Raw genomic sequence first — 22862 nt, 5'->3', positions numbered from 1 at the left:
TACACAAGAGCCTCTTTACCATAAAGCTGATATTATGTAAATATTAGGCAAGTACATTTACTTAAAAATGTAACGTAGGATGGTCCAAACATGAAAAATGGAATATGTTCATGGTGCTGAGACTTAAGGTCAGAGGCTGCTGCCTAGAGAAGCATCTGCACACTGTAACTACATAGGCAAACGTCAGTATAAAGCACCTTTGTTGTAATGATAATTTTATGGTATAAGTTGAAAACAGCTGGATCTCTTAGAAAAATACCTGCTTATTTAACACATTTTGAAAAATCTTATGAGCCTAAGAATCCAAGATGCTAAAGCATTATAAAAAAGATTTTCTCCAACAAACGGTGTGTGAGTGTGTCTTGCAACAGTTTAAACTCTTGCTTTATCCACTGTTCCCGTTTTACTCTTCATAATGTCCAATTAGGCACTGGCTACATGCAACCTTAAGCTGGGTGAGTAGTTTATAGAATGATTTGATTGACTGAGTAAGGGTCAGTATCCGCTGCAAGGATAATTATCTGTTCTAAGTCCACTGAGCGTATCATACCTATTCTCTCCCAAATCCTCTGACTCCCTACTACCAAATACAGAACAAAATACTGCTCTTAACATTTAAAGCTCTCCACAATCTTGATCCTCCTTACTTCATTGATCTCCTACAGACATATACTTCCTCTTGCTCCTTTAGATCCTCATCTGCAACTCTAATGTTGTACCACACATCAAACTCTGTTCTATGGGAGCAAGAGCATTTTCTCTTACTGCTTCTCAACTCGCCAATTCTCTTCTCTCTGTTATCCATCAACTGAACTCTGTGACACAATTCAAAACTACTTTCAACACATATCTTTTCAAATTGGCATACCAGCTATGATCTTACTAGTGTTAAAGCCAGTTATTTTCTTTTTTTGTTTGCTACTACTTTTTGCCTGTACAGTGGAACCTCGGTTCACGACCATAATTCGTTCCAAAACTCTGGTCGTAAACAAAGTTGGTCGTGAACCGAAGCAATTTGCCCCATAGGATTGTATGTAAATACAATTAATCCATTCCAGACCGTACGAACTGTATGTATGTATGTATGTATGTATGTATATATATATATATATATATATATATATATATAATATATATTAGTTTTTAAGCACAAATATAGTTAATCATACCATAGAATGCACAGCGTAATAGTAAACTAAATGTAAAAACATTGAATAACACTGAGAAAACCTTGAACAACAGAGAAAACTAACATTGCAATAGTTCACGCTATAGTGCTAGGAACCGCTCGCTAAAAACACTTTTTTAAATGAGTTTTAAGCACAGGGGAAAAAATGAATGTTTGAAAAATCCGTAATTTAATAAACCACCAAGAAAATTAACATTGCAACAATGCAGGCTACGAACCGATCACTGTAAGCAGAAGTGAAAACAAAAACAAGCCTTCTCTACCTTATGGGTCCCTCCCTCTCTTGCTTGCTCGCTCTCTCTCTCCCTCTCTCTTGCGCGCCTGTGTGTGTGTGCGTCTCTCTCTTGCAAGCCTGAAGCGCCTGTGTGTGTGTCTCTCTAGCATGCTGCTGTGTGTGTGCTCTCTCTCGACCGCTCCTGTGTGTGTGCGAGTCTGTCTTTCTCTCTCACGATCCTGTGTGTGTCGCGCTCTCTCTCTTGCTCGCTGCACAGGAAATGTACAGGGAGAGACTGAACATGTACAAGCCGAAAGGGAAACTGGCTTGTTCGTATACCGAGTGTGTGGTCGTGAACCAAGGCAAAAGTTTGGCAAACTTTTTGGTCATAAACCGATTTGTACGTGTACCGAGACGTTCGTGAACCAAGGTTCCACTGTATAGTTATTTGATTTTGTCTTTTATTTTTATATTTTGTACTGTTGTCTAATTCTTTGCAAGGTGACCTTAAGGTCTAAGAAAGGCCACTATTAAATAAAATGTATTTTTATTATTATTATTATTATTATTAACTGAATCTGTGAAATTTCAAACACAGACTTCTACTTTTATTTCTGTGAGACCCAGAGTGAAGTACTCAATTTGTGTATGTAATTTGTTTTATTTGTACATCCAAAATTTTCTGGGATGTTAGTTAGCCTAAAACAGTGTTATGTAAATCGCCTTTGTAATCATCAGATGCTGCATTTCATGACTGCTTACTTTCTTGACTTCTGTGATGCTTCATGCAAAGACTCCAGCATATAGTTGCTTTTTATATCTCATTATGACAAACAGAGAACAATTTGTTTAATGCATATGTTAGTTGAAATTCTTCACTCTTTACTTCTCATTTATAAAGTTTTAGCAATATTTTTCAGTGTGTTAGTGGCAAAATCATACTTAAATGGATCTTGTTTGCTTAGTTGAAAATGTACTATAATTAAAATACTTGCAGTGTTAGTGAAACGTTTAGGGTCTCATCTACCTTCAGCAAGGTTCAGGACACACAACAGTACAGAAAAAATAGAGAGGTGTTACTAACAGCAATCCACTTATGCAGTTCAGCCTCTTCACAGATGACTCTTCTGCTTTTACTTTGGGGACTGATTGGTGACATATCAAATTATGCTCACTACTCATATATGCCTTATATTACTGGATGATACCTCTTTATATTTTATAACAACCTTCCCAAGTTGTTGTACACTGTCATTTATTTTTTACAATACTTGATTTAGGTAATTAACAAATTCTTTGTTATGACTTGAATGTAGAAGCTTGCACTCATAATATTAAATTGTAATTTAATCTGCTGTAGCATCATCCTTAAATTGAGAGTCCCTTAATTCTTAATATGTTACATCTGTTTTATGCTAAGGTTTCTTCTTTATAAGCACAGTGCTAATTTGTGAATACTTTCCATCCATCCAGTTTGTTTAAATACACTTAATCCAATCACTGGACTGTAAGGAGCCAGTGCCTATCCCAGCAGCACCAGAAGAAAAGAAGAAACAAACTCTACAGGAGGTGTTAATATTAAACCAGTCACCAGTTAACCTAACTCACATTTGTGGGAGGAAAACTTGGGTCCTCGGAGAAAAATCCCTGCCGACATTGATAAAACTTGCTTAACACCACAAAGATTGTGACTGGCTGTAATTTGACCCTCATCTCCAGGAACTGTGAGGTGGCAGCAGTAACCACTGCACCACTGTGCTGGCCTGATGGTGAACCACTTTGTGAATTTATCATATACTGTAGCTTTATTTTTTTTTCAACAGATTTCTGTTTTCAGGATCTGCTGTGGCACTGGTCATAGTTGGTGCTAAATATATTAATCTGGTATTTTTTTCCTTCTACAGGATATCAGATAACACATACAGTTTGCTTCCTTTCTTTCTTTTCGGAGATTTCAACTTCCGCCTTGATACACAGAGCCTTGTTGAGGTAAATTTTGCCGTGCCATTCTAATTATCGCTATTTTCTACCTTGATTGAACCTTCTTTATGAAAAGCCACCTGTTTAAAAGATTATGGATGACTGATTTATTATATGTTCTCAGAATTTTTTTCAGTTTAATTCTACTGTGATTTCAGTGTCTTGCTTCCATTGTCATATCTAATTAGCTTACATGTGAGGCCCATTTAGTTATCTGAATTGCAAAGTTAATTATTTTATTTTGAAGGTTTCAAGTTCATAATGTTACAGTGAGAAAGTCCAGACTTGTTCACAGAAAACAATCGCTCTTGGATTGGCCGAGCCCATTTTTAATCTGAAATGTTTTTGAAAAGTGAAGTGAGCAACATTTCATCTGTTATTTTTAGTCACAATCTCTTGTCTTTCGTCATAATATTTTTTTCCTCCAGCTTCATCTTTAATCATTTTCAAATCTTTTTAATTTCACGGACCACTTAGAAGCAGTCTAGCAGCTCAGCTGAACACTCGTTTGTTTTATTTCTTTGTTTGCTTTGGGGAGAATAGCAGACTTTTCTTTCATGGTGAAAGTGTTTTCTGGAGGTAGCTCCTTTCCTTGCTATATTTTATTTCAGCTTGCCTAAAAGAATTTACTCAATAGTTTTGTTCTGTAGTGAACACAAATTATTATAAAAACAGGAAAATGATCAGCTACCTTATTATTTTTGTAGAATGTGTGCAGTTCGGGAGACATCCAAACCATCCAGACTGGATCTAACAATGAAGTTGAAAAAATCATTTGTGAAGAGAAAGAGAATGATCACAAGGTAAGTTAGGCAATTGGATACATGGATTAAGTAAGTACTGTCTCACTTCTGCCATGTTGTGAATCAGTCTTACATTAGTGTGTCTCAATTCACTTTTAATTTCAATTTACATGGTATTTCAGGTAGTTGACATCATTCTTTTGCTTTTTCTAAAGACAGCACATCCCCACTTTAATACATAAAGGCAGTAAACGAAACGGGAAGAGGAATCACAAAATTAGTAACAAATTGCTTTCCAGATAACAAAGCAATGGCCCTTTTTTATCAGGCAAAGTGTGAATCTGAAGACAGCATCACACTATACAACTTGTAATCAGAGGGATGTTAAATTTGATGACTAGAGTTGCTTATGTTGTCACCTGAGGATGTCAGATTAAACAACTGAAAATTGCATGATGATTTCCCAGCACAGTTTCCCACTTCCAAAATATTTATTATTTTCTCACAGCCAATAACATACTGCCTCACACAACTGGTGTTGTGCAAATGCTTTCTGGGTTTGGGGAGTTTTGCCTCAATCGCTGCCCTTTTTTCTTTTTTCGATTCTGTAGTCATACATAAAACGCGAGACATCAGGCAGACACGCCTATCTTCCCTTTGTAAGGTCCAAAACCGTGAGGTTCCTTATTCCACATAGCTGCATTATGTGTATTGTACAAGGTGATCACTCTTTGGTTGTCAGCTCTTTCATAAACAGAGCCTGGCCCTGTAACTTAAGACAAAATCAATACTGTTTAGTTTTTCCATGGCCAATCACAGACCAGTCTGACTGAGTCACTGAGGATGGCAGACTACACAACTAAAAGTCACGGAAATTGACTGAAAATCGCTGAAACAATGAGTAATTTGGCATGGCCTTAAGTGACACTGTTTTTAACTTATATGCCTGTCATGTTGATAGAATATTAGAAACCATAAATATCTCGGTAAATAACAAATATTTTTTCACTCATCCAAATCTTTGTGTGCACAACTTTCTCAGATTTCAAATATTATTTTTGTTGATTTTTCCTCCTTATAAAGTATGATTATTCCTAAAAGTTTTGTCCTGGACAAAACATGATCAAGCATGATCCAATTTCTTTGGTTATTTGAAGCCATTTAATGCTCACCCATCTGGATTTGAATACTGAACTTTTAAAGAGCTTTACATTGAAAGGTCAGACATAAACAGAGCAAGAGCAGTTCTACCCCATTAGCTGTGGATAGGGTATGTGATGATCATTATTTGTCCTTTTCAGTCAGAATGGTATAATAAGTCTTCAGAAAATGATGGCTATTGTTTGAATGGATCATGACCATTTCTAGGAAAAAAAAAGACAGTAAGTAGACAATACACGGAATGCATTTTTCAAATATACCTTTCCGCTTCACAGCACAGACAGTTCGGTCAGTCCCTTTGGTAGTTGTGCCACATTTTATCATCAGTTCCTTTTTCAAATGACTAGTATGACTCTATAAAACTACTTTTTTAATTATTTTATTTTAGGTGCTCCTTCACATTGAATCAAAGTTGTTTGAGTATGTCCACAAGGCAGCCTTCCATGAGAACAATGGCCAAGCGGTAAGCATTTCTAGGGACTTTAAATAACCAATGTTTACAAATACAGCAGATTCCAGAAATGGGACTCCCATCAAATATTACCAGTGTAAATTTCTTTTAAATGTGCCACCCTCATCACCTTTTAATTTAAATTCATTTCAGATGTTGTCCCAAATTATAAAGTCAGGATTTATTTTCAGTGATGTTACATTTAATTACCAAATCAACAAAATCTACAGATGAGATAAGAGAAAAATCATTCAAATCACACATTATTTTAACTTTGTAAATTGAATTCTGTCATGAATTAACATTGTGACTTCCCAGGAACCTTCATGTTTAATTTTAGGGTTATTGAAAATTGTATTAATGGTTTATTTATTTTATTATTCTAATTACACCACATTTGTGTTCTTTGTCACCATTTTGAAACCCTGTGTGTTGGGCCATGGGCATGCTTTTAAATTAATGTTAATGTCCATGAACAGTCAACTGACACTGAGGTGATGATGCATATCCCCCACCTATATAGGTGTGCATCTGTTGTTATCCTAGTGTTGAAATGAATAAGAAAACGTTTGTGTTTCATTATTGCAGTTAGGGGAGAGAACCCCAAGCTAGTGAAGGGCCTTGTGGCTGAAAACCTCTTTTGTTTCCTAACTTTGAGTTTGCTTTACATCTGGGTTTTGGGAGCCTCAATTTCTCTGACGGGTGGCACGGTGGTGCAGTGGGTAGCGCTGCTGCCTCGCAATAAGGAGACCTGGGTTCGCTTCCTGGGTCTTCCCTGCGTGGAGTTTACATGTTCTTCCCGTGTCTGCATGGGTTTCCTCCGGGTACTCCGGTTTCTTCCCACAGTCCAAAGACATGCAGGTTAGGTGCATTGGTGATTGTAAATTGTCCCTAGTGTGTGCTTGGTGTGTGGGTGTATGTGTGCGTGCGCACGCCCTGCCCGGGGTTTGTTTCCTGCCTTGCGCCCTGTGTTGGCTGGGATTGGCTCCAGCAGATCCCCGTGACCCTGTAGTTTGAATATAGCAGGTTGGATAATGGAGGGATGGATGGATTTCTCTGACTTCCTGGCTTATGAACTCCTGCCTCTCCCGTGATAACAGTTTTGTCTTTCCCTTTGGTTCCTACTCTCCCTTTATGTGACCAGCTTTTCCAAATATACCTCTGTGCAGAGATTTCATTAAAATACTAAAGCAACTTTAGCTAAAAATATAAATTGATGCCTCATCTGTAGTTTAATGTTGCTCATGTACAGTCTGTAATTTTATTAATTTTAAACATCATACTGGTTTAGTTAAATTAGTAAGATCAACTAGATGATAACCATATGTGATTCTTAAGGTGTGAACAGTTTAATTCTATCAGTTAAGACGCCTACAGGAATAGGAACTGTTTGGATTGAAATCCAAACAACACATGTGAGAATTAATTGGTTTCTGATTATGTTTCAGCTTCTGAAGTATGATAAGGAGATTAACCATTTCCAAGACATCTTGACTGAGGAAGAAATTGTGTTTCCACCAAGGTAACACCTCTCCAGTTCAGCTTGTTAAACTCCAGACATCACCAAGTGACCAAATGTACATCGTAAAATATAGTCTGTAAATAAAGCAGTATTCTGTTGATAAAGCATCACCAGTAATGGCTTTCACCAATATTTGCAGTAGTGTTGCTTTTCATTTTTGGCAATAACATCAAAGATACATACATGTCCATTGTAAGTGTCATCTTTGGGGCTGGATTTCAGACCATCGTTTGATTTCAGTATTGACTAAAAGATATCAGTACAATTTTTTTTTTTAAATAATGGAAGGTAACGAGAAATAAAGTAACAATGTAAATAGGCATGTTTGGCATGATTGCTCCTCACCCTTTCTCACATCCAAGTCTTTCATAAAAGGTTTACTATTTTTTCCTCATTTACACTAGTAGTCAGATGAGCCAACAACCAGGGCACTGTGCCTCTTGTGCCCCTCCCCTTTGTTTAAAGGGCCAGAATGGTGCCTCAGCTCCAGTTCTTGGGTATTCTGTCTGTCACCCAGTGGCTTGAGGCATGTAGTTTGGCTTATGAGGAGTTTTTTTTTGCACTCCCACAGTTTGGGACACTAGCAGTAAGGCATGGAACTACCATCCAGTGAAACGGGTCACTTAGTGGGTTCCACCATTCAGTGACTCAGTCATTCTCAGTTTTAATTCTTAGGTGAATATTTCTCCTCCTCTGGATTAGATGTTCACCTCTCATTTCTTTTATACCACCATGTGAACAATGTGTGTATGTATAATGCAAGTGCAAGTATAAGTTAAAACTATCTTCTGTGTTGACGTTTCTTTTAGTGTATTTGTTTATATTCATATCTAAAATGTTTTAATCTGTTTCTTTCATTTTATTTGCTTCTTTACTTCCCTGCCTTATATTCTACCTTTCTATCTCCTTATTTCTCTGGTTACCCACACTGTTTTTGTTTACTGAGCTGATTTCAGACATTATTCACCCACAGTTACCCATACAGTGAAGACCATGCCAAACCTACGCAATACATGAATACACGCTGTCCATCTTGGTGTGATCGAGTCCTCATGTCCCAGTCTGCCAAGATTTTGATATACAGAGTGAGTATATGGTCCTTCTTCTGATTTTTTCCCTCCCTCACTTAAATGGAATATTTTATGTAACTGAGTTTTTCTGTTACCCCAGGAACCAGAGGAAGAATGTGAGAACAATGGAGTGGCATATAATACAATAGGGTCAAATGTCTGTATGGGTGACCACAAGGTTAGAAATTCACTTTTTTATGTCTATAATTGTGGAGATGCATCCATATTTAATTCTTTCTTTTAACAGAATATTAATGGTAGGAGCTTTAACATTGCACAGACAACATCTGTTAATTAATTTTAATATATTTGGATAAGTTTCATACATCTTTTAACTAGTCCTAAGAACAGATATTTTAAACATACTGTATAATTTTTTAGCCATCCACTGTTCAATTTTTGAAACAACTTAGTCCAGTTCACATGAACCGACAGAGGATCATGGAACCCACAGAACCACATTAAGGGCCAATTTAGAATCACCAATGAACTGATCTTTTTTGATATAAGAAAAAAGGAAATGTCTGGAGAAAACAAAAACATGGGTAAAACATGCAGAATTCACAGAAACTGCACTTTACCAGGATTTAAACCCAGGACTGTGGAGGTTTGAGTTAGCAGTGTTTCTGAATTTTTTCTGAGATTACACTTCAGTACTTTTCTAAATGCAGAATAAGAGAAGGGAAAAAATACCTATTAATTATGCAATGTGATCAATCAGAGGTGAAATGACTGACTGATTAGAAAACCAGTTGGAACAAAAGCCTGCAACTACAGGGGTCTAGTAGAACTGGGAATATAAAGAACTGCAATAGCCATTTTCACTAATTATTTTTCCCTCTTATAATTTTAGTCTAATTTAAAAGTTGTTCACGTTGAATAAATCCTTAGCAATGTCCTATGGAAGGTTTTAATGTGACATTATTATATTATAGCTGAAGCTGAAACTAACTATAACTATTATGATCTCCACAGATTTCTTCAGTTATGGAATATATTTTTACTTTGTCAGGTTTTTGAAATGTAATTTTGTTCATGATTTGCTTCTTTATTGTCACTTTGGTAATGATGTTAATGTGTTGTGTCACACTTTGCATCATCAGATGCTTTCCTGTCCTACAAGTATGATTAAAGAAAGAAAGAAAGAAAGAAAGAAAGAAAGAAAGAAAGAAAGAAAGAAAGAAAGAAAGAAACAACAACAACATTTATTTATATAGCACATTTTCATACAAAAAGTAGCTCAAAGTGCTTTACATAATGAAGAAAAGAAGAATAAAAGACAAATAAGAAATTAAAATAAGACAACATTAGTTAACATAGAAAGGAGTAAGGTCCGATGGCCAGGGTGGACAGAAAAAACAAAAAAAAACTCCAGAAGGCTGGAGAAAAAAATAAAATCTGTAGGGGTTCCAGGCCACGAGACCGCCCAGTCCCCTTTGGGCATTCTACCTAACATAAATGAAATAGTCCTCTTTGTAGTTAGGGTTCTCACGGAGTCACTTGATGCTGATGGTTATACAGACTTCTGGCTTTTAATCCATCCATCATTGTTGGAACATCATGGTGCTTTGGGTAGATGGTGGTGGCACAAGCCACCACCAATAGGACACCGGAAAAGAAAACAGAAGAGAGAGTAGGGGTTAGTACAAATTTTGAATGAATAGTTATTATAATGAATTGGATATACAGAGTGTCAGGATTAAATTACAGTGAAGTTATGAGAAGGCCATGTTAAAGTAATGTGTTTTCAGTAGTTTTTTTAAAGTGCTCCACTGTATTAGCCTGGCGAATTCCTACTGGCAGGCTATTCCAGATTTTAGGTGCATAACAGCAGAAGGCCGCCTCACCACTTCTTTTAAGTTTTGCTCTTGGAATTCTAAGGAGACACTCAGTTGAGGATCTGATGTTGCGATTTGGAATATAAGGTGTCAGACATTCCGATATATAAGACGGGGCGAGATTATTTAAAGCTTTATAAACCATAAGCAGAATTTTAAAGTCAATTCTGAATGACACAGGTAACCAGTGTAGTGACATCAAAACTGGAGAAATGTGTTCGGATTTTCTTTTCCTGGTAAGGATTCTAGCAGCTGCATTCTGCACTAACTGCAAACGATTGATGTCTTTTTTGGGTAGTCCTGAGAGGAGTGCATTACAGTAATCTAGCCGACTAAAGACAAACGCATGAACTAATTTCTCTGCATCTTTCGATGATATAAGAGGTCTAACTTTTGCTATGTTCCTTAGGTGAAAAAATGCTGTCCTAGTGATTTTATTAATATGCGATTTAAAATTCAGATTACAATCAACGGAAAGAAAGAAAGAAAGAAAGAAAGAAAGAAAGAAAGAAAGAAAGAAAGAAAGAAAGAAAGAATTTGTCCCCAGGGGGAAATTTGGCTTTTTACTGAAGCCTTTAGATAAATATATATACACACACAATGTGGTCTGAATATGCACCGGAATGACTTAAAAGGAAGGAAAATTTTAAAAGAAAGAAAACTTATGACTTGGCAGTCCCCGTCCCAGTGAGGTATTATACAGGTATACTGCTGCAGGTATAAAGGAGCCCCAGTAGTGTTTCTTGACACACTTTTGATGAATAATTTGTTGGCTGAAAGTCCTCAGGTTTAGTGTGTCAGAGAGAGGATGTGCAGCAGTGTTTATAATGACACTCAGTTTTGTTTTAATTCTCTCCTTTGCTACAGCCTTCAGGGAGTCCAGAGTGTGTCCCATAACTGAACCTGCCATTTTAATTATATTGTTGATTCAGTAGGCCTCTCTTGAAGTGATGTTACTAACCCAGCACACCACAGAATAACAAATCACAATGGCCATTATAGACTTGTAGAAGATGGGAAGGGTGTCACTTCCCACATTAAAGGAATGCAGTCTCCTAAGGAAGAACAACCTGCTCTGTCGTTTCTTTCATAGTTCTTCTATGTTCTGAGACCAGTCCAACCTGTCATTGATGTGGACCCTCAAGTCCTTGAATATGTATTATAGGTAGGGTTACCAATATAGTTACCAAAATTATGAAAACTATTTTAAGAAATAATTTTAAAAAGTGACAGAAAATATTACACAAAATAACAGTCAGCAAAAGTTTATAAGAGGAAGATCCCATCAAACCAATCTATTTGACCGCAGTAATCGACAGAAAGCAAACGCAACACTTAGACTTTCCTTTGATACAGTTCTTACATTGAAGATTAATTTTGAAACTAAAAGCAGTTGGCATCAGAGATAACTTAAAAAATGTATTTCAAGTGGATTAGTTGGCAGGGGACAAAGGAGAAAGCTTCACATGGCTTGACCTTGGACTGTTAATTTTTAAAATTTAAATTAATCACATAAGTTCTGGTATAGTTAGTAAACATGTGAAGTTTGCAGATGATGCTGAAATTGGAGGAAAAGCAGATACCGAAGAGGAAGCAAAAATAATTCAGAAACTTTTCTGAAAAATGTTGACACAGCATTCTGTTATGCCTTGTTGTATTATCGCTTCCAGTGTGTTCAGTTCAAATGCCACGCACAATCATTGTCATTGTCGAGTCTGCACATTCTCTCGGTGTCAGTGTGGGCTTTTCTGTGGATATTCCAATTTTCCTCTACATCCCAAAGATGTGTGTTGGGCAGTGTGACTGTGGGAGCACGTGTGTGAAAGTGGAATCAGTTGATGGGCTAATCTAGCACTGGTTTCCAGGTTGTGCCTGATGTTGCAATCCCGTTACCCAGAATTGACTAAGTCCGATAATGTTTAATGTTACTTCCTATAAAAATAACAACAACAACAACATTTATTTATATAGCACATTTTCATACAAAAAGTAGCTCAAAGTGCTTTACATAATGGAGAGAAGAAAAATAAAAGACAAAATAAGAAATTAAAATAAGACAACATTAATTAACATAGAAAGGAGTACGGTCCGATGGCCAGGGTGGACAGAAAAAACAAAAAAAAAAAAACTCCAGAAGGCTGGAGAAAAAAATAAAATCTGTAGGGGTTCCAGGCCACGAGACCGCCCAGTCCCCTTTGGGCATTCTACCTAACATAAATGAAATAGTCCTCTTTGTAGTTCGGGTTTTTCACGGAGTCACTTGATGCTGATGGTCATACAGATTTCTGGCTTTTAATCCATCCATCATTGTTGGAACATCATGGTGCTTTGGGTAGATGGTGGTGGCGCACGCCACCACCAACAGGACACCGGAAAAGGAAACAGAAGAGAGAGTAGGGGTTAGTACAGATTTTGAATGAATAGTTATTATAATGAATTAGATATACAGAGTATCAGGATTAAATTACAGTGAAGTTATGAGAAGGCCATGTTAAAATAATGTGTTTTCAGTAGTTTTTTAAAGTGCTCCACTGTATTAGCCTGGCGAATTCCTACTGGCAGGCTATTCCAGATTTTAGGTGCATAACAGCAGAAGGCCGCCTCACCACTTCTTTTAAGTTTTGCTCTTGGAATTCTAAGGAGACACTCAGTTGAGGATCTGAGGTTACGATTTGGAATATAAGGTGTCAGACATTCCGATATATAAGCCGGGGCGAGATTATTTAAATCTTTATAAACCATAAGCAGAATTTTAAAGTCAATTCTGAATGACACAGGTAACCAGTGTAGTGACATCAAAACTGGAGAAATGTGTTCGGATTTTCTTTTCCTGGTAAGGATTCTAGCAGCTGCATTCTGCACTAGTTGCAAACGATTGATGTCTTTTTTGGGTAGTCCTGAGAGGAGTGCGTTACAGTAATCTAGCCGACTGAAAACAAACGCATGAACTAATTTCTCTGCATCTTTCGATGATATAAGAGGTCTAACTTTTGCTATGTTTCTTAGGTGAAAAAATACACACTTTTGACAATGTAGAACACAATATTGGACACTAAATCAGGATAGAATTGAGGGTGTAGAGGTGATTGAACCCTTAGGGTCGAGTGACCATAATATAACACATTTCTCTGTGTTTTATAAGAGTGCAGGTGCAAAGACTTAAAACTTTGGTAGGGCAAATTTTGAGCAAATATGGCAATGTCTAAGGAGGATAGACTGGGATAAACTTTTAAGTGTGGAGACAATGTTTTACATGCAATGCAGGACAAGTACATACCTAAAAGAACAGTCAACGAGGAGGTGAAGTGCATCAGAAATAGTAAAGGGGAATTAAAAGATACAAACAGTGAAATAGTGGACACTCTAAACTTTATCTGAGGTCTTCACAAGAGAGGAAGTAGATAACCTCTCAGAGGTTAATGGGACTACTAAGGATGTACTAAGTGATTTGGAAATTGTTGAGAGAGAAGTACTGCTCAGATTAAATAGGCTGAAATCAAATAAACATCCAGGACCAGATAATATTTACCCTCGAGTTTTTAAGGAGGTTAGCGAGCACATATATAAACCCTTGACACATTTTTAGGAAGTCACTGCAGGTCAGGTCATGTCAGGTTGGGGAGCATGCATTGGTACAGCACGTTGCCGCATCCACCACACAATGAAACAGCTCAGGATCCTGGTTGGCAACCCCCTCAGACAGACACGCAAATATTATATTACATTATATTATATAAAAAGGGTGATGGGGTAGATCCAAGCAACTATAGGCCAGTAAGCCAGTGCATTGTAGGAAAATTAATGGAAGGAATTATTAAGGATACGATTGAGCAGCACATGGCAAGTACAAGAGTTTTTCTGAACAGTCAGCATGGGTTCAGAATAGGGAGGTTATGTTTTACTAACATGCTGAGGAAGCAACAAAAGGGTATGATCAAAGTGGAGCTTATGATATTATCTATCTGGACTTTCAGAAAGCGTATGATAAGGTGCCACATGAGAGGTAGGGCATCAAACTATAAGAAGTGGGAGTTCAGGATGTAGTGTGCAGATGGATACGGAATTGGCTGAGACATAGGAAGCAGAAGGTGATGGTGAGTGGAATCTTATCAGATAATATGAAGAAGGTGGATTAGCAGATAACCTTGAATCCATTGAATCATTACAGAGGGAATTGGACAGCATACAGGCTTGGGCAGATTTGTTTAGATGAAGTTTCGTGTCAGTGTAAGGTTTTACACATTTGAAGTAAAACTGTTAGGTTTGAATATAAAGTGGGAGGTCTGAAAATCAAGACTACACCAGGATTTAGGAATCGTAGTGGACTCTACACTATCAACTTGCAGACAGTATTCAGAAGCCATTAGGAAGGCTAACAGAATATTATTATTATTATATAGCACCCTAATATGTAGAGTACAAGTCCAAGGATGTTATGCTCAAGCTTTATAACATACTGGTGAGGCCTCCTCTGGTGTACAGTCTACTGTTTTGGTCTCCAGGCTACAAAAAGGACATAGCAGTGCTAAAGAGGAGTGACTAGGCTCATTCCAGGACTACAGAGGATGAATTATGAGAAAAGATTAAAAGAGCTGAGCCTTTTCAGTTTAAGCAAAAGAAGATTAAGAGGTGTTGTTCTAATGTAAACTATATAAATGTTTAAAAGCACCCTTAATGAGTTTTTCAAATGTATCTACTTCACAATGTAAGGAAAGTTCTGTGTTATAAGTATCTGTTTTTGTGTTTCAGCCCGTGTTTCTCTTCTTCCGGATAAAGACAAATGGTTAATAAGAAGATATGTGGCTCTTTCTCAGAGGTAATATTCTTTTTAGATTTCATTCATTTTTCCAGTTGAAGTCTCACTGATGGCAGAATGAAGCAAACAGAGCTGTCAGTCAGAGCTTAGCAGCAGATGCCATTAATTATGACAGCTGACAAAAATAGGAAAAGTTGAAGGGAAAAGAAGCAGGTAATCGAAACTTATTTTTATATTGCTGTTTTTAACACAAAGTCATTTAGCATGCAACAGGAAAAAACAACACAATAGCACAATAAAATTAAGTTAACATAAGTATTACATAAACTATATTGTAATGGAAACTATAGTACAAATAAGTGAGTATATCCACTAAAATGTATGAAACAGTGATTATAAATATGTCATGTTAAAATCCATCCCAGATTTAAAAATATATATAAATAAAAATATACAGTATAATAATAGTTGCAGCAATGTAAACATACAGAGAGAGAGACTATTCTAAAAGATTTTATGCATGAAAAAATTGTTTTGCAATTAACTGATTCATTGATTCCAGGAATCATTCGACAGTCTGCATCCTACATGCTTAGCAGGAAGAGAGTTAAGGTTATCGGAATAATTCAATTTCTTTAAATATTCTGGGGCTAGACCATTTTAGACTGAACAGGACTGTCCTGGGAAATTGGGCATATCTGGTCACCCTACTTCTATGTAATTAAAACATTTCAACCAAAATATTATGTTTTTCTAAAATGAAACAGTTTTCTTTTTCACCTACACTGTTCATTATTTATATGTGTTAAATAGTGGTCAGTTATGTTTTGTAGATGACAAACAGTAACACTTTGCACAATGTGTGTCTCCAGCACAAAATGTAGTGTAGAATACTGTATTATATTGCATAGTGTATTATTAACAGTATTGAAGTATTCTATTTATGAATGAAAAGACTTACTACAGATCCCATCAACACAATACAACATATTTTTGTTACATAAAATTTAGAGGTGATGGTCTGGGTCTTCTTTCTAGTTCCAGCTAAGCACATCGCTCAAGTGTAAAGAGTGATAGCAACTCCAATAGATTTTAAAACTTGAATTGAGATTGAAAACAAACAGCCCGGCCTGCACTTGTGGCACAGCCATGGTTTTCAGCCCCAAATGAACCATGATGGTGTGAAGAATGCCATGGGCTCATAGACTTGACATTTGACTTGTGAAAAATTAGATTTCCCAATTTAATTCCTAAATTTTGTTTATAGTATTGTGAATCTCCACACTTTTCATACTCATATTTAAGTCTAGGGGACAGTGGCTAGCCATGCTGAATCACAGCTTCAGAGTACTGGGATCAGTTCCTGCCTTGGTTACTGTCTGTGGGAGTTTGTATATTCTCCCCATATTGAGGTTTTTCTCTGTGTACAATTGTTTTCTTCCCAACATCCAGAGGCATGTTAAGCTAACCAGGAGCCATATGAGTGAGCATGTGTGTGCAAGTTTCTCCTGTAGTGAACTGGAACCCCAGTCTGGTCCAAGCCCCATGACCCTTATTAGGCAGGCTTGTTAACTAATGATGTGTGAGTACTTAAGTCCATTCAAAATTGAACCTCTGCTATTAAAATAATTGCGGTAGGTATAATAAAGGTATTTTCTTTTTTTATTCTGCACATGTGTAGGGGCACAGAGGTTGCTAACCTGTACCACTCATGCAGTTCTCCCTTCTCCCAGAGCATGGCTTGGTCTATTGTTTTTATATAAATAGATCCCATTAGTGTCGGTCTCCTTACAGGTCTAATTGAGGGTTTACTTCTTGCTACATTTGTTGCAATATGAGTTGTCTAGAGAAACAGCAGATTCCATCTCATCTTATTTCTGAAGATCCGAACCAAGATCTGACCAGTCTGTTAGTCAGCAGGACAGGGTTTGAGACTGTGGGTCATAGATCCAAGCCCATTTTTTAGATTTCTGGTTTTCATGTCTGATACGCAAAAACCAATATGTGCAAAACATTCTCAGTAAAACTGCACCACCGTTTACACTCGCGTAGATCACATTAGAACAACTAATAACAGCTGTATAAAACTACACTTAAATCATTCTGCATGCTTTCCTTTTCAATTTACATGCTGACAATGAGATAGAATGCCAAAGTTGACTATACCTTCACGTCAGTCTCGCTGAAAGATGCATTTCTGACCACCTAACCTTTCACAGTGCTTCTGGAAAATTACAGAATATCATCTTTACTGTTTTTCTCTGGCTTGTAGGCAGTGTGGCTGAATATTTACATTCTTTTAACCAATGTGTATCTACAATGAGCTGTATTAGTGTACTATTCATCAAAATTTGCTGGATTTTATTAAAAAAGACAAAACACGGATGTTTTTCATGAAATAGACCAACAATAATAATTTAATGTTTTTTTTTTTTTGTTTTTTCCCACATGTAATACAAAAATCAGAGAGTATTGTCCTGATACAGAAAGCAGTATGGGCTGGAAGAGGGAATAAAAAGAACATTAAGAAGAGGTTTTAGAACATCCCTGTGAATTGCCAAAAAAAGGGACGTCAAGGACTAAAAATGACTCCTCTTTCTTCACTTCCATATTTGGAGAAGCCTGTGTTACTGCAGATTTGCATATTTTAAAATCTTCTCATATTTATGTTTTTATTGGACCATCTATTTTAGGATACATGATAACAAGCAAATCAATCCAAAAAGATCATTAGAAGATTGCAATTATTTCAACATGTATTATTTCATGTATTGAACCAGGAGTTGGGTTCATAAAAGTTACATCTATTAGTTTTGTTTTTTTAGCTGGAAGTTTTCAAACCTAAAATGAGCTCATGCTACATCTAGGTTAATCTGTCATTTCTGAGGTTCATTTGCACCTTGTGAAAGAACTGCTGCAGTCTAAACTCTGCAGACATATAAATGAGTTGTTAATGTGATACTCTTTAAGAAGACTACAGTATATGCAAGCCTTGCCGCATGTGTATTTCTGCAGAATTTCAATATGACCAGCTCATTTGAAATTGACCTGCAAAGCAGACAGTTTCCACTATGCAGTATGGCGCAGGGCATATGTCCAGTGTAGCAGTGAAGCTCAACTGTTCTTAACTTTCTTACCTTAGAACACTGTTCTTGTTGACATATTGTAAACTGTCACTGTAGCTTACAGTGTATTTATACACTATCTGAACATTGTGTGTGTTGTTTTTAGGCATTTACAGTGAGTATGTATGTGTGATCACAAGGGCTTCATTAAAGCAAACAAGCCATTGTAGCCTAGATACAATTTTCCAACATATGGTTTTAACTAGAACACCAAGACATTTTTAAGCTACTGTACATTTTAAGCAGATGTTCATGGCTAAAGGCAAATTTCTAATATTGTTATTAATACATAAAGTACTTTTTGGGGTGATTGAGGCGTTTTACATTAATTCATTTTCTGATTGATCTGTATTAGATCAGGCAATAAAAGTTGAAATACATATACCAAAAGTACTTATTTTACTACTATTATATGATGTATGATTTTTCATGTGCCTCTTCTGATTAAGGGCCCTCCTTAATCACATTTTATTCCTATCTGAAAAAACTAAATTTACATACTTCAATTTCACCATTGGGGTGGCATAGTGGGGATGATGCTGCCTTGCAGTAAGTAGACCAGAGTTCATGTCCTGGGTCCTCCCAGCATGGAGTTTGCATATTCTCCCTGTGTCTGCGTGGATTTCTCGGGTTTCCTCCCACCATCCAAAGACATGCAGGTTAGATGGATTGGCAATGCTAAATTGGACCTAGTGTGTGGTTGAGGTGTATGTGTGTTCACCCTGCGATGGACTGGCGCCCTGTTTGATGTTTGTTCCTGCCTTGCGCCCAATGCTAGCTGGGATAGGCACCCCCCATAACCCTGTTCAGGACTAAGCGGAATGGAAAATGACGATGAAATTTCACCATGAATCTATTGTTTATTAAGAGAGTAAATGCCAAATAGATGTGTGTACATACACATGTATATTATAGACACACTAAAACTTCTCACCTTAAAAAGATATCACTGTATTTTAGGGTGGTATAATGACCTGTGATACCCACTATGTCTTGTTGACGCCTCACACAAAGACTAGTTTCACTGTTAGATGTGGATTGTCATATTCACTTGGAAATAGCAGATACTCTCATAAAGTATATGCTTCAGAGTCTTGTGATGCACAGTAGAGGGTGGAATTTAAGAGCCTTCACTTGTATGTGTATTTTTAATTTTTAGGTTGCCTGTCATATTAAGGCATACTATGCATTGTAGAATACTCATTTATCCTTATGGGATGAAATCAAAGTGTACGTCTTAGTGTTGAGGCAGATACACTGGCTACCTTTTGAAATAGCAAGTGTTGGCCAGGAGTAGGTAGAAGTGCTTACATTTATTCTTTATGAATTATCTTGTATCTACATTGTAATCTGCAGCTTACTTGGTGAACCCAAGATATTCAAGGTTTCTGTTAAGCCAGGCAGCTTCTTATAGCTATTAAAATTGTTTTGCAGCAAAAACAAAAATGACACATCACTATCACAGTCTTGGAGACTTTTCTGGACAATTCTCTGTATTTGTAGATTACCAGAGTGGTACTAGATTAGTTAATTGTCTTAGGTGTGTTGGACTTTTAGGCCTTTGGGTTTGACCTCAACCACAATTAAGATTATGTTTTTCTTTATCTCTCAAGAATTATATTTTTATCTTATAGTGAATACTTCTTATTTGCCAAGTTTATGTTTGGTCAGATTCTTTTGTTGATTGGTGACTGTGCCTTTGGAGCTGTGTGAAGTGCTTGGAATCTCTGAGATGTATTGTGTAAAAAACTAAACTGTAGCTCCATTAGTGTCAGCTAGATGGATTATTTCTAATAATTTCTCTGAGTAAACATAGTGTTTATTGCTACTAAAGTACAGCCTTCAATTTACTGAACCTGCTTGTTTTTTTGTTCCTATTTCACTGAGCCAGAGCCAATCCCAATAGCATCAGATACAAGGTGGGAGCCAACTCACAACATAACTATGCTCACATCCACACTCACTCAAAATGGGACAGTTTGGGGTTCCCAGTTAACCTAATACACACAGTTTTGGGCGTTCTTGGACAAGAGACACCTTGGACATGGCTAGATTCAGCAAATGTACATTGACAGTTGCTATTCAGAGACCTGAACCCAAGTCCCTAGGGCTTTGAGGAATAAGTATATTTTAGAAAATATTATTTTAGGCAAAATAGAATAATTCATGCACTTTCCTTAAATTCTAAGCATGTACAGTATATAAAGGTCAAAAACATAACATTTGATTGCTAGGGTATAAGATTAAAGAAACCAAGAGACTGCAGTACAAACAGATGAGATGAAGATTCATGCAATCTTCTACATTTTGCATCCCAAATTCTACAGTGCTTCCCAGCATCCGAGTATTAGCATTCTTGAGAAGGCCCAATTCTGTACATTCTTAGAGCTCATGTGTTGTTTTTTACTATATCGTTACATCACCTTTACAACAAAGTCAAAAATTATAAATTAATTGAATGCAAATTACCATAATCTAGCAAAAAAAAAAAAATCACACATGTACTCTAACTAAGCATGATTCCAGTTTTATTAATGTAGTTTATTTATTTTAGTTTATGCCTTATTTACAAATTTAAATCAAGGGGTATCTTTTTCAAAACATATTCTACATTAGGCTAGAATTATATGTTTAAACAAGTGTATTAATCTCTGCTCCTCGCCCCTAATTGTGTAAAAATGAGTTGATGCTGCATTTTGCTGTCCATTTGATATTTTGTTGATGTGTGCATGAAATGTTTGCCTTATGGACAAACAAGACAGAGTGCAGTGTGACAAAGAGAGATAGTACTGTCTGGTGAGTAAGTGTTTAGCAAGCCAGTGCAGATTTTCAGCATTGGCTGTTGCTCTTATTAAAGCCAAAATGTTTAAAAATTTCAAAGCTTACCTTGTGGCAACCACAATTGTCCTTTGGTAAAAGCAACAGCACACCTTTTCAATTGAGGCATGTAGTTTAGTACAGAAACTCAACCATTTATGACCAAATCAACATTTTATCTACACTGACAACCAACAGCCAACTGGACATGTTAAATCAATTTGGACTGATAGCTAAACATCAGTATTGCTTGTCAAGTACAATGTGGCTCACCAGTCATGTCAGAACAGTTCAAAAAATGAATGCAAGTTGGCTTTTGACTGCATTATCAATTTTAAGTTAACTCTACTTGCAGATAATCTTTGGGGCTCAAGATGAGTGAAACCTCTGCTGTGTCTTCGCTGTTACGATCAGCATATATTTTCATCATTAAAGGACTACAGTTGTACATTGTCAATTGAAATGTTTTTTCAGCAGATTGGTTTGTCAGTACTTTTGCCTGTTTATAGCCTATCCAGAAACCCACATTTGAGAACACCCTTGAAATCTGAATTTCTGCATCCTTCAGAATATTGCAAGTTACAGTATTTTATTTCAAATTTAACATGGATACAGAAAGAATGCATGCCTCAAAAATGACTGTTTAAAATATACAAAGTCAGATGTCTCATTATCACAAAGGGCTTTTTATTCTGCACATTCAGATTTCAAGATTGTGGTAGGAAGTGTTCCATGTGAGAAAACTGAAATCTGTTTGCAGTAAAACATAACATTAACATGCCAGTTTCTGCTTCCAGGGGATGAACTTATGCATGTATCTGATTTAAGTCAAGACGGGGCCCTCCATTTCTGGTAGGGGTTGAAGTGTGTAGAAACCATTGTAGCAAAACACATAAAAACCAAAACACTAGTTTGAACCTTTTTATATTGTTATTCATATTGTGTGATTTAATGTTTTACTGCAGATGTAAGGTAATCCGAAAGAGATGCCTCATGGGAGAATATATGACCCTTTTTGTTAACAATATGTAAGAAAAAACTTATAATAAAGTTGAATTCTTGAACTGTTAAATATGGTGTTCATGTTTATTTTTCCTTGTTATATTATTGGTGGAAATATTTTTGTATTTACATTACTAAAAAACAGATTGCTTACATGCAGCCCAGCTGTGGCACAGGTATCTGAAGTCTGCCTGTATCTATTTGCAGTCCTGTTTTGCTTGACACCACTGAGATTTTTTTGTAATGTAAACTACATTTTGTAGTTTCCATTCCAAAGATACAACGAGCTCTCACTGGAAAAACTGTCTTTAGAAAATATTTTTTTTTTCGAATTTTGAAATTGTGCTGATAATTCAAAAAAAATTGGTCTTTTTAAAATTGTATGTAGCTGTGAAGATTTTCGGGAAACACATTTCCATTAAAAATCTTCATTTATTAAACAAATTACCATTTTCTTATTCACTGTACAATCCATTTATATGGTATTCTGAACTTGAATGAAGAAATATTTATTTTCTGGCTCTCTGTGAAGACTTTATATGCCGCATGAGCATCTATTAAAGTTTGCTGAACCTGGAGGGAGCCTTATTTAATTAAACTCATTAACAATTTTTGAATTACTACTCATTCATGAAGAGTGAAGCAGGAACTGCACAAAAATTGGGACAAGAAAACAAATGTCAATTGTCATCCTTGCTTTTTATCTACATTTGGGATGGTTGAGTAATCATACCTTCATTTGCCAAATATGTTTAGACCCTGTCTTATCAGTCATCTGCCAAATCATTAAATTGCAAAGGTTATGAGTTCACATCAAGACCTCCCCTACATTCAGGACCAGAGGTCAAACCCTGTGCACTGCATTTCAAAAGGCACCTTTTCAAATACGGAGGGATGCATAGTGCATAGCTCTTTATCCAGTTGACCAGTATATGACAGTGTTCTTTTTAAAATTATTGTATAACCCATTTATTATGTTCGAATTGAATAGAAA

The 22862-nt window shown here is 36.4% G+C and overlaps 1 protein-coding gene across 2 annotated transcripts in view; it reads left to right on the top strand.

Annotated features, from left to right (window-relative positions):
• The window catches only part of inpp5l (inositol polyphosphate-5-phosphatase L), a 128531-nt gene extending 106593 nt beyond the window's left edge, over nucleotides 1–21938 (top strand). For both annotated transcript variants that reach the window (XM_051924212.1, XM_051924210.1), the window contains 8 exons: nucleotides 3308–3392; nucleotides 4091–4186; nucleotides 5676–5750; nucleotides 7187–7260; nucleotides 8234–8345; nucleotides 8431–8508; nucleotides 14918–14984; nucleotides 17391–21938. In XM_051924212.1, coding sequence (XP_051780172.1) covers nucleotides 3308–3392; nucleotides 4091–4186; nucleotides 5676–5750; nucleotides 7187–7260; nucleotides 8234–8345; nucleotides 8431–8508; nucleotides 14918–14956 — 559 coding nt within the window. In that variant the 3' untranslated portion in view covers nucleotides 14957–14984; nucleotides 17391–21938. The remainder of the gene's footprint in view (nucleotides 1–3307; nucleotides 3393–4090; nucleotides 4187–5675; nucleotides 5751–7186; nucleotides 7261–8233; nucleotides 8346–8430; nucleotides 8509–14917; nucleotides 14985–17390) is intronic.
• Nucleotides 21939–22862: the final 924 nt, after the last annotated feature.

The sequence above is a fragment of the Erpetoichthys calabaricus genome, chromosome 1 (genome assembly GCF_900747795.2).
Source record: "Erpetoichthys calabaricus chromosome 1, fErpCal1.3, whole genome shotgun sequence".
In the NCBI taxonomy this organism is placed as follows: Eukaryota; Metazoa; Chordata; class Cladistia; order Polypteriformes; family Polypteridae; genus Erpetoichthys; species Erpetoichthys calabaricus.
The sequence above is the reverse complement of the archived record's forward strand: the minus strand, read 5'-3'. Positions and strand labels throughout refer to the sequence as shown.